Source organism: Pipistrellus kuhlii, unplaced genomic scaffold, assembly GCF_014108245.1.
Source record: "Pipistrellus kuhlii isolate mPipKuh1 unplaced genomic scaffold, mPipKuh1.p scaffold_m20_p_1, whole genome shotgun sequence".
Classification (NCBI taxonomy): Eukaryota; Metazoa; Chordata; class Mammalia; order Chiroptera; family Vespertilionidae; genus Pipistrellus; species Pipistrellus kuhlii.
The window spans coordinates 90,256,266-90,269,473 of record NW_023425404.1 but is presented as its reverse complement, the minus strand read 5'-3'; the positions used below and the strand labels follow the sequence as shown (position 1 = coordinate 90,269,473).

Genomic DNA, 13,208 nt, shown 5'->3' with positions numbered 1-13,208 from the left:
CCTCACCAATGCGGTCCAGGCGGTCCAGTGCCACCGTCTCGAAGGCCCGCCGCATCATGGGGTACTCCTCCAGCACCTCGTTGAAGTTGTCCACACTCAGCGAGTATAGGCGGCAGTAGGTGTCAGCGCGCACACTGGCTGTGCGTCTGCCCCGTGTCAGCAGGCAGATCTCTGCTGGGACAGCAGGAGTCAGGGTGGCCTCCTAAGGACCTCCTCCCAACCTTGTCCTGGGTCCCCACTACCTAGTACAGATGCTTGACAGATACATTCACAAGTCACCCATTCCATGCACCTTTCCCATCTCTGGGACCATCTCTCTGTGCTGGGCTGACCGACACCTACCTCTAGGCAGTGCCCATGAAGGGCCTGAAATGTTTTTCTCGGTCTCTCCAGCCCATTTCCCTGTCCCCTCAGGGTCTCCTGGCCACTCACCTCCAAAGTAGGAGCCATCTGCCAGCTTGGTCTCCTTGTTGCCCTTGGTGAGCACGCTGACCACTCCGTGCTGGATAAAGTACATCTTCTTGCCAATGGTGCCTTCTCGGATGATGTAGTCCCCCGGCTGGAAGACCTCAAAGTGCAGTTTAGTCAGCATGGATGTCACGAAGTTTGGGTCCGCGTTGGCAAACAGTGGCATGGAGGCCACCAACTTCCGGCAGTTAAAGTTGATGATCTCCTGCTCCCCAGAAAGGGTGGATTGGGAAAGAGGGAGGAGATGAGCAGAGTTACCAGGCAGAAAGGCATGGATCCCTTTCTGCCTGGCCACCACCCAGCTCACCTCCCGAAGTGGCTCGCTGAGCTCGCCCAGGATGCTCTCCTCATCGAACATCTTGCCCTGGTAGCGGTGCTCGTAGTAGTCATGGATGCGCTGCCGAGTGTCGGGCGGGAGCTTGTGGAAGGACATGTACTGCTCCACCTGCTTGTACTAAGTCCAGGGACAGAGAGAGAGGCTGTTACCTCTTAGCCGGCCAGCCCCACTACCCTGGTTGGCCTCACCTGACCTCAGCTCTGCTGGTGGCTAGAGTTGGCATTAATGCTGTGGGTGCACTTGGATGACCTTGGCTCCTTAAGCTTGAGGTCATCAGTGTGGGTATGGTCACACTGTGCCCCATACAATGGCCCTGACTGCCAGTAGCTGGGATGGAGGAGGAGCTCCATTCCAGTGACCGGTTTTCAATGTGCTCAATACTATGGAGATGGCCAGGGAAAGAAGGACTGTCGAAAGCCCAGTTACAAGAAGCCAACTGTCCAGGAAGTCAATGACATTTCCTCTAAACATTGGTCCCTCTGTGTTACACTGTGGACCAGAGAGGCCTTGCTGACTTGGGAAGAAGTTCTTTCCCACCAGTGGTAATAACCCGGCAGCATCAGCAGGACTGGGCTGCAATGGGTTACAAGGGCTGGAGGCTGAAGCCAGCCATCATGTGGCACATCATGTATTCCAACATGGCCGGGACTGAGACTAAGTCACTTTGTTGGAGAGCATCTATAACCCAGGGGAGGGGCCTGGGACAGCAGGGACCTTAAACATGTTTGAAATAGAGATTGTTGAACCTGCCCATCCTGGGGTGCTGCTCCAACCCACCTGGATTGCGGGTGGGAAGTGGACCACAGGCACTAATTGGGCAAGAACAGATTTTTCCCACAATGGAATGCAAGGGAAGTTCCTACCCAAGGAATAGTCATAATAGGCAGCCTACTCTCATATATCAGTGCTCCAAAGAGGTGGGGACATAGTGCTGCTGCAGAGATGCTGACGGGAACCTGGGGGCTTGGAGATGACCTTTCTTAACAGTCTTCCAGCCAAGCTGGCCCCTGTCTGCTGTAAGTTGTGTCAAGCAACAGGAAGCAGTGACTCTCTGTCTGGCTATAGCTGTACTTTTTTTTAGAATTCCCCATACATAGAGAAGCAATTAGGGTGGGGGGCAGGGTCTGGAGGTAGGACAAAAGTTAGAAAGTTGTTAAAGGGGTCCAGGTAAGAAAGAGTAGTGGGGACAGAGGAGGATGTAATATGTTTAATAGATATTTATGGGTGAATTATACATCGAAGAGCTATTAGCTAAAGGATGAAATGATGGCAACTCTCAAATGAAAAGCCATAGGCAGCTTGATTCTGCTGGACAGTAGACCCTGATGTGTTTTTGTTTTTTTTTTAATTATCCCTAATGGTAGTCCCAGACTGAGCCTCCGTTCTGCTCACACATTGAGCCTCAACCCTGCTCACAGGCCGGGCCTTCATGCTGGGCTATGTTAATCTCTTACCTGGCCCTTGAAGCACTGACCTTTATACCCTGACTCCACTCTCCTTTCCCTCTCTCGTCCCCTCACTTCTAACCAGAACCCTTTGCTCTAATCGGGTTTATTTCTTTACCACCCATCTATTAATATATACCTTTGCTCATGTTCATCATAATCACTGGCCTAGCATTTTCTTCTCCCTCCTCCTTCCTCTGCCTTCCCAAAATGACCTTCCCACCCTCTTCTGGTTCTTCAGGCTCTCCCCAGGCTTTCCTCTTCATGTCATGGGACCTGGGATGCCATCTCTCAGTCATCCCATCAGGAGACAGTACCTGAGGCAGACACGCAGGCAGTTCATAAATACATACTGAGCCCTACTATGTGTTGGACACTGGGGATCCATGGGGACTGGCCTACCCTCATGGAGCTATGACCTGGATAGGGAAGATGGATATTAAACAATTGGCTAATATAATTAATTAAGTAATGACAGAAGTGCGACGTGTAATGAAGGAGAATTTGAGGGTGTCACTGGGTCACATGATGTGTGGAGGATGACTGGGTCCTGGAAGGCTTCACCAAGGAGGTGAAGTTTAGGCTGAGATGTGGAGAGAAGGGGTCAGGTGAAAAGAGATAGGAGGGTTCCAGCTTGAGTCTGTGTGAAGACCCCGAGGCAGGGAAGGCACATTCAGGGAGGCTAGCAAGGCTGGTGCATAGAGGGCTAAGGAGCCCATGGCGTGTTCTGAGCATGAGAAGCGGGGGAGCGCTTACATGCCAGGCTGAGAAAACACACTTACTCTGCATCTTGGAGTAAGAGAAAGCTATCAGCAGTGATATGAGCAGATTTATATGTTTTAAGTGCCAATGCCTTCTGCCATCTGGAGAATGAAGTGGAAGGGGAAGAGGGGTGTCTGCTGGCTAATAAATGTTGAATAGCTTACTCTGTAGGGTCACCCCTCATAAATACCATGATATAACCCTTGGTATTGTCCCCATTTTACAGACAAGCAAATGGGACTTAGAAATGTGATGTTACATGCCCATGTTCAATGGAGAGCTTGTCAATGGGGAAGCTGGGCTTAGAACCGAGGCAGCCTTTTACTCCAGCACAGCCACTTAGGAAGCTGCTGCGTGATCCAGGCAGATGCCAGCTGGATGATGGGGACGAAAGGAAGCATTAATGACTAAGAGACAACAAGGATGGCTCCTAGTTTCTAGCCTGGGCATTTGTGCTACTGTGTCCACTAACAGGATGGGCAAGAGTAGAGGTTTGAAGCAAAGAAAGCAAGGGAGACTGTTCTCATTTCAGATGCAATGAAGTAAAGGTGTCCAGGGAGGCATTTAGACAGTGCGGGATGAGAAAGAGTGGGACTGATTATATCATTTGGAGCCTGCTGCATAGAGACGGACATGGAGCATGGGGATTGGGTGGTAAACCCATAGCACCCAGGAAGACAGGAGAGACAGAAACACAGAGAATTAAGCTCAAACTACCAAGAGACACAATGTATGAAGACTGAAAAGACAAGCAGTCAAGGAGAGCAAGGAGGACTAGCCTGTGAGGAGGAGGAAAGCCGATATTGTGTGGTCACGGAAAGCAAGTGTAAACCAGGGGGCAGTGATAACTGTCAAATGGAATGAATGCCCCAAAGCTCCACACAAGATGTGGACCCAAAAGGTGCTAGCCACACAGAGGGCACTGGCACACTCACCTTCACTGGGTTAAGATACAGACTCAGTGTCCATAAACAATGCGGAATTTTTGTATATTTTAGAAAAATATAAAAAAGAAAGAAAGACTGCAGCAGAAAAGTCAGCAGCGGAAGCCAGATGATGGTGGCAGGCTAGACATCCACTGGGGGCCTTGTGGGGACCCACTGGCTGGAGCCTGTGCTCCCTAGGGACCAATTGGCACCCTGAAATAGCCCAAAGTGGACACAGCTTTCTGTCCTACCTTCTCCTGGTATTGGCGTCTGGAGGAGTCCAGGGACTGGATCAGGGCGGTGGCATGGCCGATGAACATGGCGTAGCAGGTGGCGCCCACAATCATGCTGAGCATGGTGAGCCACACGTCAGACATGCCCACGGGCGCCTGCCGTCCATATCCGATGCACAGCATGTGACTCATGGCCTTGAACAGCGCATAGGAATACTGCTTTCCCCAGGAGCTGTTCTGTAGGTAGGTACACAGACAGAGGGTGGAGTGGTAGTGAAGGCTCACACCACTGAGAGAGCAGGCCTTCTCACCAGCACCTAGAAAAGTCCCCACCACTTCCCATCCCTCAACTCTTTCCCAGCTGTTAAGCCCAGGGCTCCCACTTTGCCAGTGGCTGAAAGCCTTGGAGAGGGGCAGGGAGGTCCATAATGGCAACCTATGTGACTGAGTGAATTCTCACTTAGGCTTTTCTCTTGCAGTGGGGGATCAGGATCAAATGAGAAGTCTAGAAAGGGATAGGAGTAGTGTAGCCCCCATCAAACCTCTCAGCCCTCACAGAGCAGCCTGGGCCTCTTGAGCAACAAAAGACTTCAGGCTGAGCCACACACACTGCTGTCATCTGCTTACTAAAATAGCTCCGTCCCCTTACCCACAACTGCTGTCAAGTAAAGCCCATTTCCCCACTGACCTCAATTATAAAAGCAGATATGTTCCCCCTAGGGGGACAGACTCTCAGATTAGGCCAAAAACACTGTCCTCATTTTGGGTGAGCAAAATCTAAAGTGCTGCTGAGCTGATTCCCTTCCTACATGAACCTTGCCTGCATCTATCCGAGGCTGTGGCCACCAGTTATCCTCTCCCAACAAAAGGTAAATTACCTGGGACATACAATGCTTGAGGTGAGGGAAGGGAGAGAGGGAGGTAACTGGCTATTTTTGTCTCCAAAGCTAGTTGTGTCTCAAGGAAGCCTCAGTGTGCGAACAAGGGTCAAAAGGGCCAGCTCCTGAATTTAGTGCATGTGTGGTCTTGTCAACCTCACATGGAGGAAAATGTCCCAGATGAGGGGGCCCCAGATGAATCTCAGTGCTGGCCACCTCCCCAAAGCTTCTCTGCTCACACAATGAATATGTTAACAATAATGTGGAACCTACCTTACTGCATAACCCACAGAACCCCTTGCCAGAGCCTCAAGCACTTCCAGGGTCACCAGGCTGTTCTCAGCACCTGAAGGCAGGCACAGGAGCTGCACGCCATGTTCAAGGTCTCTGAGACCATACTGGACAGAGCTGAGCTGGTATGGTGCTCAGTCCAAACCTGGGTGGGAGGTCTGGAAGGACTGATCTAAAAAAGTGGAGGGGGCCTGAGCACTGGGGGAACAGGAGGGACTCCCCAGCTGCCTTCAGTCAGAAATTCCAGCCTTATTGCTGGGGACTCAGGAATTCAATCCATATAGCTGATTCATTTACACTTACCTCATCAAAAGGCTGTTTTCTAAAGTCCTATTTGATACTGAAAGATGTTTGGAATCTCTTTCACCTCTTGAAGTCCGCTTCCCCTACTCAGGGGCCCTGGAGATCTGCCTACAGACCAAACCAAACTGGCAAGTCCCCCTGGACCTGTAAGCATAAGGTTCCCGGACACAGAAAGAAGCTCACAGGTCCAGGGGGTCCTCCATCCCTCCTGGAGTCCACCCTGTCCATGGAGGGATGGGGCCTCTGCCCTATGGCTTCCCTAGACTCAATTTCAACTTCTCTCAACCACCCACAGGTTTGGAAGGGATCAGGCTCAATCTGATCTGTCCTCCCTACTTAGGACACCACCTATGATCAGGATGTATGTGTGTATGTGGGGTGGGGGATGAGGGAATGACAGGAGTAGGAGGACAGTCCAGCTCTGAAGCTGGAGCAGAAGGTAGCCACTGTGTGTGATCTGGGAGTCTATGCCTGCTAACAACAGTGTCGTCCCTCTCATGGTTCTCTTTACTTGGGCTTGGCTTTCAAAGGTGGATCTGTGAGTAGGAAATTAGACTTGAGTGGCTGGGATGGGGCCTGCCCTGGGGTCCTGATCAGGGGTCGGATCAGCATTACCTTCAGATCACCTCTCTGTGGGTGGCCCAGTAGCCAGCAGACCACCAACAGGCAGGTTTGGAGCCAGCTGGTTCTTGGCACATGCTCAGAGGAAAACGACAGGACAATACAACCTTACTAGGGCCCTGTATTAATTATAATAAAATTTATATTTTGGTTTTGACCTTTCCCCTATGGGTTTTTCTGTATGCATTATGGATAAGGGCATGCCCAGAAAAAAGGTACTGTCTGTTAATGATGCCTAAATACAAATGCAAGTCTTTACCTAGAAAATCCTTCTTTTAAACCCAGGACTTTGGGGCCATTATCTCTTGCGTTTGCGCTCTACCTTCAGGGAGCACACCCATGCCATTTCCTTTCTCCTTCCCTTCCCCCACAGGCACATACCTCCCAGCCTCTAAAGGACCACACAAGACTTGCACCCAGGGGAGGAATGGGCAGCTGCAGTTCAACCAGGGCTAACACCTAAACCTGTCTCCAAGGCCCCCTTTCTCGGAGTTTCCAGTGAGTTAAAGCAGCCCAGCCATTCTCTCTTTCTCTCTTTCTCTTTCTCTGAGTGGCCCACTCCTTGTTTAAAATGTATCTTCAATAAAACCCATTTTGCTTTACTTTCATTTTCGTTGATCTTAAAATCTTTTTTGCATCAATGAAAAGAACTGAGGTCCCAGTCAGTAATCCCAATAGGTAACAGGTCTGCCTTTGGCAAACAGGCAGGAGGGCAAGAGACACCAGTCCAGCTCTGCCATGCCTGATAGAATCCAAGGAGCCTAGTTTTAGTTCCTTTGGGTGAAATCAGCTCCAAATAGCCAGGCTCCCAGTTGCAGTGAGGCTGTAAGAAGGCAGAGGTAGCAGCATCTGGCCACGAGCTCTGTGACAGACCTGTACTAGGTAAAGCCATGTCCCTGGCACCTCCGGGTCCTATATGTTGAAACTCAGGAGTTTTAAGTTGTGTACCTGCTCTGCCCCTCAGTGCCGCATCAGCCCCCTCTGCCCACACCAGGGCCCGGCTGGGTGCTCACCACCATGCTGTTGATGGACACCCAGCAGTCGTCAGGGAAATCCTGCAACATGGGGACCAGGAACTGCAGACAGCCGTCCCAGTGGCACAACAGGAGCATCATGCCGATGAGGTTCACGATGCGCACCACAGCGCTGGCCAGGTCGTAGGTCATGTGGAAGATCTGTCCACAGAGGTAAGTGACCAGGTGAGTGACCAGGAGGGGGGAACACCCCCACCCAGTCAGACCCTGCAGCTTTGAGTGGCACTGCTCTGCACACACATGGTAGTGCGCCCAGCTCATTTTCAGGTCAGGCTATGGCTAGAGTGGGAAGGTGTCAGGCCAGGCCCTGAAGAAGCAGATTGCAGGTGCAAGGCCCCACAGGGATCTGTGCAGGTGTGTGTGTGTGTGTGTGTGTGTGTGTGTGTGTGTGTGTGTGTAGGGGGACTCCCATAGTAAGTCCAGCCATCCAGGATCTCTCATCTCTTACAAAGCGGCTTCTCCTACCCTGGGGATTTGCCTATAGGCCAAATTAAACAGCCTGGGAGAAGAATGAGGGGTGTCTGGGATTCCCAGATCTGGAGAGGAGAGCACCTGGAGCCCCATACAGACCTGAAGTGGGTAGAGAAATAGTTTTATCAGCTTGTCTAGATCATGAAACAACAACAAGGAGAAGAGCCAACCAGCCTGATGCTCCTCAGGGGACCACAGCCTATTCACGACAGGGGCATGGTATTTCCCTAAATCAGTCACAAGACTCTTAGAACTCCCCCAAGGCCAGTGGGTTTTGCCTAAGGCAGCCATGGAACTGCAAGGAAATAGCTGGGATACACAGGCTCCAAGTTCACACAGACTTTGATCTCAGGCCCTCTTCCTATCCAATTTCCAGCTGTGGAACCTTCAGAAGATATCTAAACCTTTTTGATATGTTTCCTCATCTAGAAAATTGCAACAAAAAATTCTTACCTGTGTGGGTTGTCTAAAGAATTAAAATCTATACTAATAAAAGGGTATATGCTAATTAGACCAGGTCGACATCTTCTGGATGTCCCACTTCCTTCTGGATAAAGCCACTATGGCAGGGGTTGAGGCAGAAGCAATTAGGGGTGATATCAGGCAGGCATGGGGGAGCAAGCAGTTAGGGAGCAATCAGGCCAGTGCCGGGTGGGCAGTAGGGGGTGATCAGGCTAGGGGCACAGTTAGAGGTGATAAAGCAGGCAGGCAGAGCAGGGTGATCAGGCAGGCAGGCTAGGGGGATTGCAAGAGGGATGTCCGACTGCAAGTTTAGGGACCTGGCCTAAATCAGCAGTCAGACATCCCCAAGGAGTCTCAGATTGGAGAGGGTGTAGGCTGGGCTTAGGGACTCCAACCCCATGCACAAATTTTGTGCTCTGGGCCTTTAGTATACATATAAAATGCTTAGTATTAGGTGTAGAAGTGTTCAATAAATTGATAATGGTTATTAATAATCTTCATGATTAGTTAATAGGTATTAGTAGTAATGCTCTCCTATAAAGGTTAATAAAGTACAGCCCTCTCAACTCCAGCCCCCTGCCACCCGTCCATTTCTACAGCTGTGACTTCAAATGAGAGATTGAACTATGGCTGGGCAGGGCTAAGGGTGAGCACATCACAGTATCCACATTCCACCTCCCTTCTCCCAGTAATGCCTCTTGGTTCAGTTTCAGCAGGAAGCACCAGTGGATGAAGAGATGGACAGGAAGTCTAGAGGGAGTTCTCTAGAAGTTCTGCCTTGCCTCTAGCCTTAGAGACTTTGGAGTATGACCTCACTCTTAGTTCTGGTTCCTTCATACTATGCCCAGGCTTCCTAAAGAGGACTTTGAGCCAAAATTACTGACTTTTCAAATGCCTATAAGTTTACAAACTAGTTTAAGCCCATTTCAAGATAGGGAAACTGAGGCCCAAATAAACAGACCCTAGATATTTCTACCCCCATCTAGTGGTCCTCTAACTGCAGCTTCATACCTGGTGGCAGGATATTCTGATACTAGTGACCTCAGCTTCTCCTTCTGAAATGTGAGTTTAACCTGGGGTCTAGATTTTGAATCACTAAAGATGAATACTATTTTTCCATCATCCACAGGGCACACCCTCCTGTGGCCCCATTAGTAGTAGACTCTGAATGCAGACATGCTGTGAAATCTTCAGGATGAAATGGACCTTGGAAAGGTTCATGGAGAATGTCAGCTCCAACTTGCCCCATCATCCTTCATGAACAAGTCATCATCTCACTTAAACTCACAACAAACTTTGCTGAACATATTGTTGATTTACTACATTTTACACTAAGGTTCAGAGAAGCAAAGAACTTGCTCATGGTTATAGTGGCAGCACAGTAGAGGCAGAATTGAACCAGGGCTGCCTGCAGATTGTCAGATTGGCCCGGTGACAAAAAAGGTGGTTATTTTACAGATAAAACAATTTAAACCCAAAGTGACTGGGTTATGTCGCCAGATTTACAGCAAGCTTGGTCCAGGGCCACGTGGGACTCCTCAGCACCTGGTCCCAATCAACCCAGTGCCCTATGCCCTGCAGCCTAGCCCTACTGGGGCACAAGAACCAGCCCCAGGGTTGTCAGTGGGCCAGGTCCTGGCTAAACTGATACATCTTAGTGTAAGGAGTGGTGGACACTAGAGACCAGGCAGGGCAGTTTGGGATGGCAACCAGGGCTAAGTAGGGACTGGGGCCTGTGTCTGGGATGCAGAATATACCCAAGCAAGACCCTGGTGTCGCTGACCAACCCTCTGCTGCTGGCCATGCCCCAGACTTGAATCCTAAACCCCATAGGCTCTCTCTGCCGCATCTCAATCTTGCAGCAGTTCCTATGTATTATACAAGCACCAAGCTCTGGCTCTGTGGAAAGACTACACTTTTGCCTCTTTAACACTTAGGTGAATACATTGTTCTATGACCTTGGGCAAGTCATTAGCCTTTCAAATTCTTGGTTGACCAGGATGTCACCAGCTTCCCCAAGTGACACGGGACCAATCATGAGGAGGGCCAGTGACATGGGATCATATAGCCTCAGAGATGGCCAGCACCTGCCCTCACTTCCTACCACACTTCAGCCTCCCCTCTACTAAGAAGCTAGCTACCGTATTTTCCGGCGTATAAGACGACCCCCTAATTTTACAGTTAAAACATAGGTTTAGGCCTATATTCACTGTATAAGACTACCCCCCACTTCCAAGGCAACACCAGTTCTTTTTTTAATAGACAGCCTCTCTAACTCAGCCAATCCAAGCAGGCTTTTTATGCATGCAAATTATACATCTTCTGTACCCGAAGCTACACTGTGTTCTTGTAAAAAGCCTGCTCAGATTTGCCAGAGTCAGAGAGGCAGTCTATTAAAAAAAGAACTGGTGTTGCCTTGGAAGTGGGGGGTAGTCTTATACAGCGAATATAGGCCTAAACCTATGTTTTAACTGTAAAATTAGGGGGTCGTCTTATACGCCGGAAAATACGGTATCTGCCCACCACTTCTCAGGGTTGCTGGAGAAATTGATGTGGCTAAAAATGTGTTCTGTCACCTGGACACATACATACATAGGATCATTATTATTAATTTCCTTCATTTCTGAGCTGGACTGAATGTTTGTCACCCCCAAATTATTTTGATGAAGCCCTAATCCTCAATCTGATAGTATTAGGAGGTGGGGCCTTTGAGAGGTGATTTGACTATGAGGTTGGAGCCCCATGAATGGGATTAGTGCCCTTCAAGGAGAATACATGACAGAAATGATCTACAAACCAGAAAGCAGGCTCTTACCAACCATGATGGCACCCTGATCTCATTTTTCCAGCTTCTATAACTGTGAGAAATAAATGTTTAAGACACCCCCTCCCCCCACTCTGTGATATTTTTCTAGAAGAGCCTGACCTGGATAATAGGAGCTAAAAAGCTAAAGGAAGCCTTGGATCACTTTTTGAAAGTGTCTCAGATGGCCACTGCCTACAGTAACTGTTTTGTTTTGTTTTGTTTTCTGTGAACCACTTAATATTTTGTGTATCAAGGGTGGCACATTTTTATGCAATATCTTCTTTTCTTTTTGTATTACCTATGTTTTTCTTTTCTTTGTAACTAATTATCTTCTAAAATCAGGTCATTGTCTAATTTTACCTTTATTGTGATCTCAGCAATGAATATGGTAAAGCAGATGGTAGATAGGGTCTCAGGGTAAAGGTGATTATGGGGATCAAGGCCATCCAGTGTAGACAGTGACATGTGAAAAAGCCCCACTCTGTGCAGGTACAGCTCACAGGGAATCTGCCTTTGCCTTTGTGGGAAGAAAGAAGGTGCCCTTTTTTGCCGGAAGTCACAGACTACTTTACCCTACAGAGGACATGTTGGGGGTAGTGCCTGGTATTGGGCTGAAGAAGGATGTATTTGCTGGGAGGTTAGTAGGGGGATGATGGGCATTTGGGTGGAGGGGAGGTGTACTGTGGATAGCTATCAGACACTAGAAAGCCAAAAACACCAACATGGAAAAGTCTGACTTTCATGCAAAGAGTTGGTGGGGGGCATCCATTCAGGGCAGGAGGGTACCCCAGATAGTGAGGATCCAGGTGTGGTTGCTGAGAGCAAGGCTGGTTGTTGCTGGGAGAGGTTGTCAAACACTGTGGGCTGGAGCCACAGGCCACCTGCAAGACTGCTGCACTGTGCAAATATTTGTCTTGCTCTTTATTCTTTATTACAGTCCCCTTTTATGATATTGGTTCTGTCTATGGGGGTGAGTACCTTCATTTCTAGGTCTCAGCAAACCTTGCTGGATGAGCAGCCTGGGAAGCCCACTGTCTGTACCCCAGATGGCATTTGGGGGAAGCTCCATTCCCACTCCCTCTGTAGTGTCTCGACCCAGTGCAAAGGCCAAGTGACGATTCCATTTTGGGCAGGTGCTTTCTCTGCTCTGAACCTCAATTTTCTCATCTGTGTCAATAACTGCCAGCTCCTGTGCTGTCTTGGGGTCAGGGGAGAGATACTCAGTACATTTCCTTTCCTTCCCTCTTCCAACCCTCAAAACAAAGAGTTGATTTCTTAATCCAGGAGAGACCAAAAACTGCAGTTTCCACCAGTCCTCCTCTTAGGGCCTGGGTGAGTTCCCTCCCAGGGGCTTGTTTTCTCCACAGGAAAGAACAAACTTCTGGTGTCTCAGGAATAAGCAGCCATATGGAGGACAGAAATCCCAAGCTTAAGGGAGTAGCTGCTCCAAGTATATCCCAGGCACAGCCTGGAGATATATGAACTGAGGTGTCATGCTGAGTCCCTTTCGGGGCCTATAGTGAGGGCCAGGACCACCCCTCTGTGTTTATCCCAAACCTCGATTCTGAGAGAGATGGGAGAAATCAAGGCCCACACAGAGAGGAGGCTCATTAGGAAGTCACACAGCCACCAGGGCCTGGCCTTTTGCCTCCATCCCCCCACCCACTGAGCTAAGCTGCCAAAGGTAGGAAGGAAGAGGCTTCTGAAATGGGTTACTGGGGTCCTGGGCCCTTTCAACAAACATCCAAAGAGGAAGAGACCAAAGGGTTTCTAACAATAGCCTCAGTGCCTATAACAAGCTCACACCTCAGAGGGAGGGAAAAGGGTTGGCTGTGAAGGGGGATGCTGACCTAGATCACCTAGGATGGAAGCAGGAGGTGTCATCCTACGAGATGGCAGCCTGCATCTGCCAAGACCTTCCATGAACCCTAACTCCTAACACCTGCTACTAATGTTCAGAAACTCTCTGACTGGGGTACTGGGCTGGACTAGGGGAGACAACTAAAGCTGTGGGTCAGGAGTCCAACATCTCTGGAGCTTCACCATGGGGTCCTCAGGCAAGCTTTTCCCTCACCATGGGAGGCTCACTCCTCAGTCCCCCTGAAGTTGTAACAATGTCCTCAGGATCAGCTAAGGTGATCTCACCAAGGGAGGCTGGGATAGGGACTAAG

The 13,208-nt window shown here is 49.5% G+C and overlaps 1 protein-coding gene across 1 annotated transcript in view; it reads right to left on the bottom strand.

The window, feature by feature from the left end:
- Positions 1-13,208, bottom strand: part of HCN4 (hyperpolarization activated cyclic nucleotide gated potassium channel 4) — an 81,725-nt gene that overhangs the window by 4,072 nt on the left and 64,445 nt on the right. Inside the window, exons 3-7 of the mRNA XM_036456516.2 lie at positions 7,278-7,439; positions 4,190-4,408; positions 776-922; positions 433-673; positions 7-171 (exon numbers count right to left, since the gene is read on the bottom strand). Coding sequence (XP_036312409.1) covers positions 7-171; positions 433-673; positions 776-922; positions 4,190-4,408; positions 7,278-7,439 — 934 coding nt within the window. The remainder of the gene's footprint in view (positions 1-6; positions 172-432; positions 674-775; positions 923-4,189; positions 4,409-7,277; positions 7,440-13,208) is intronic.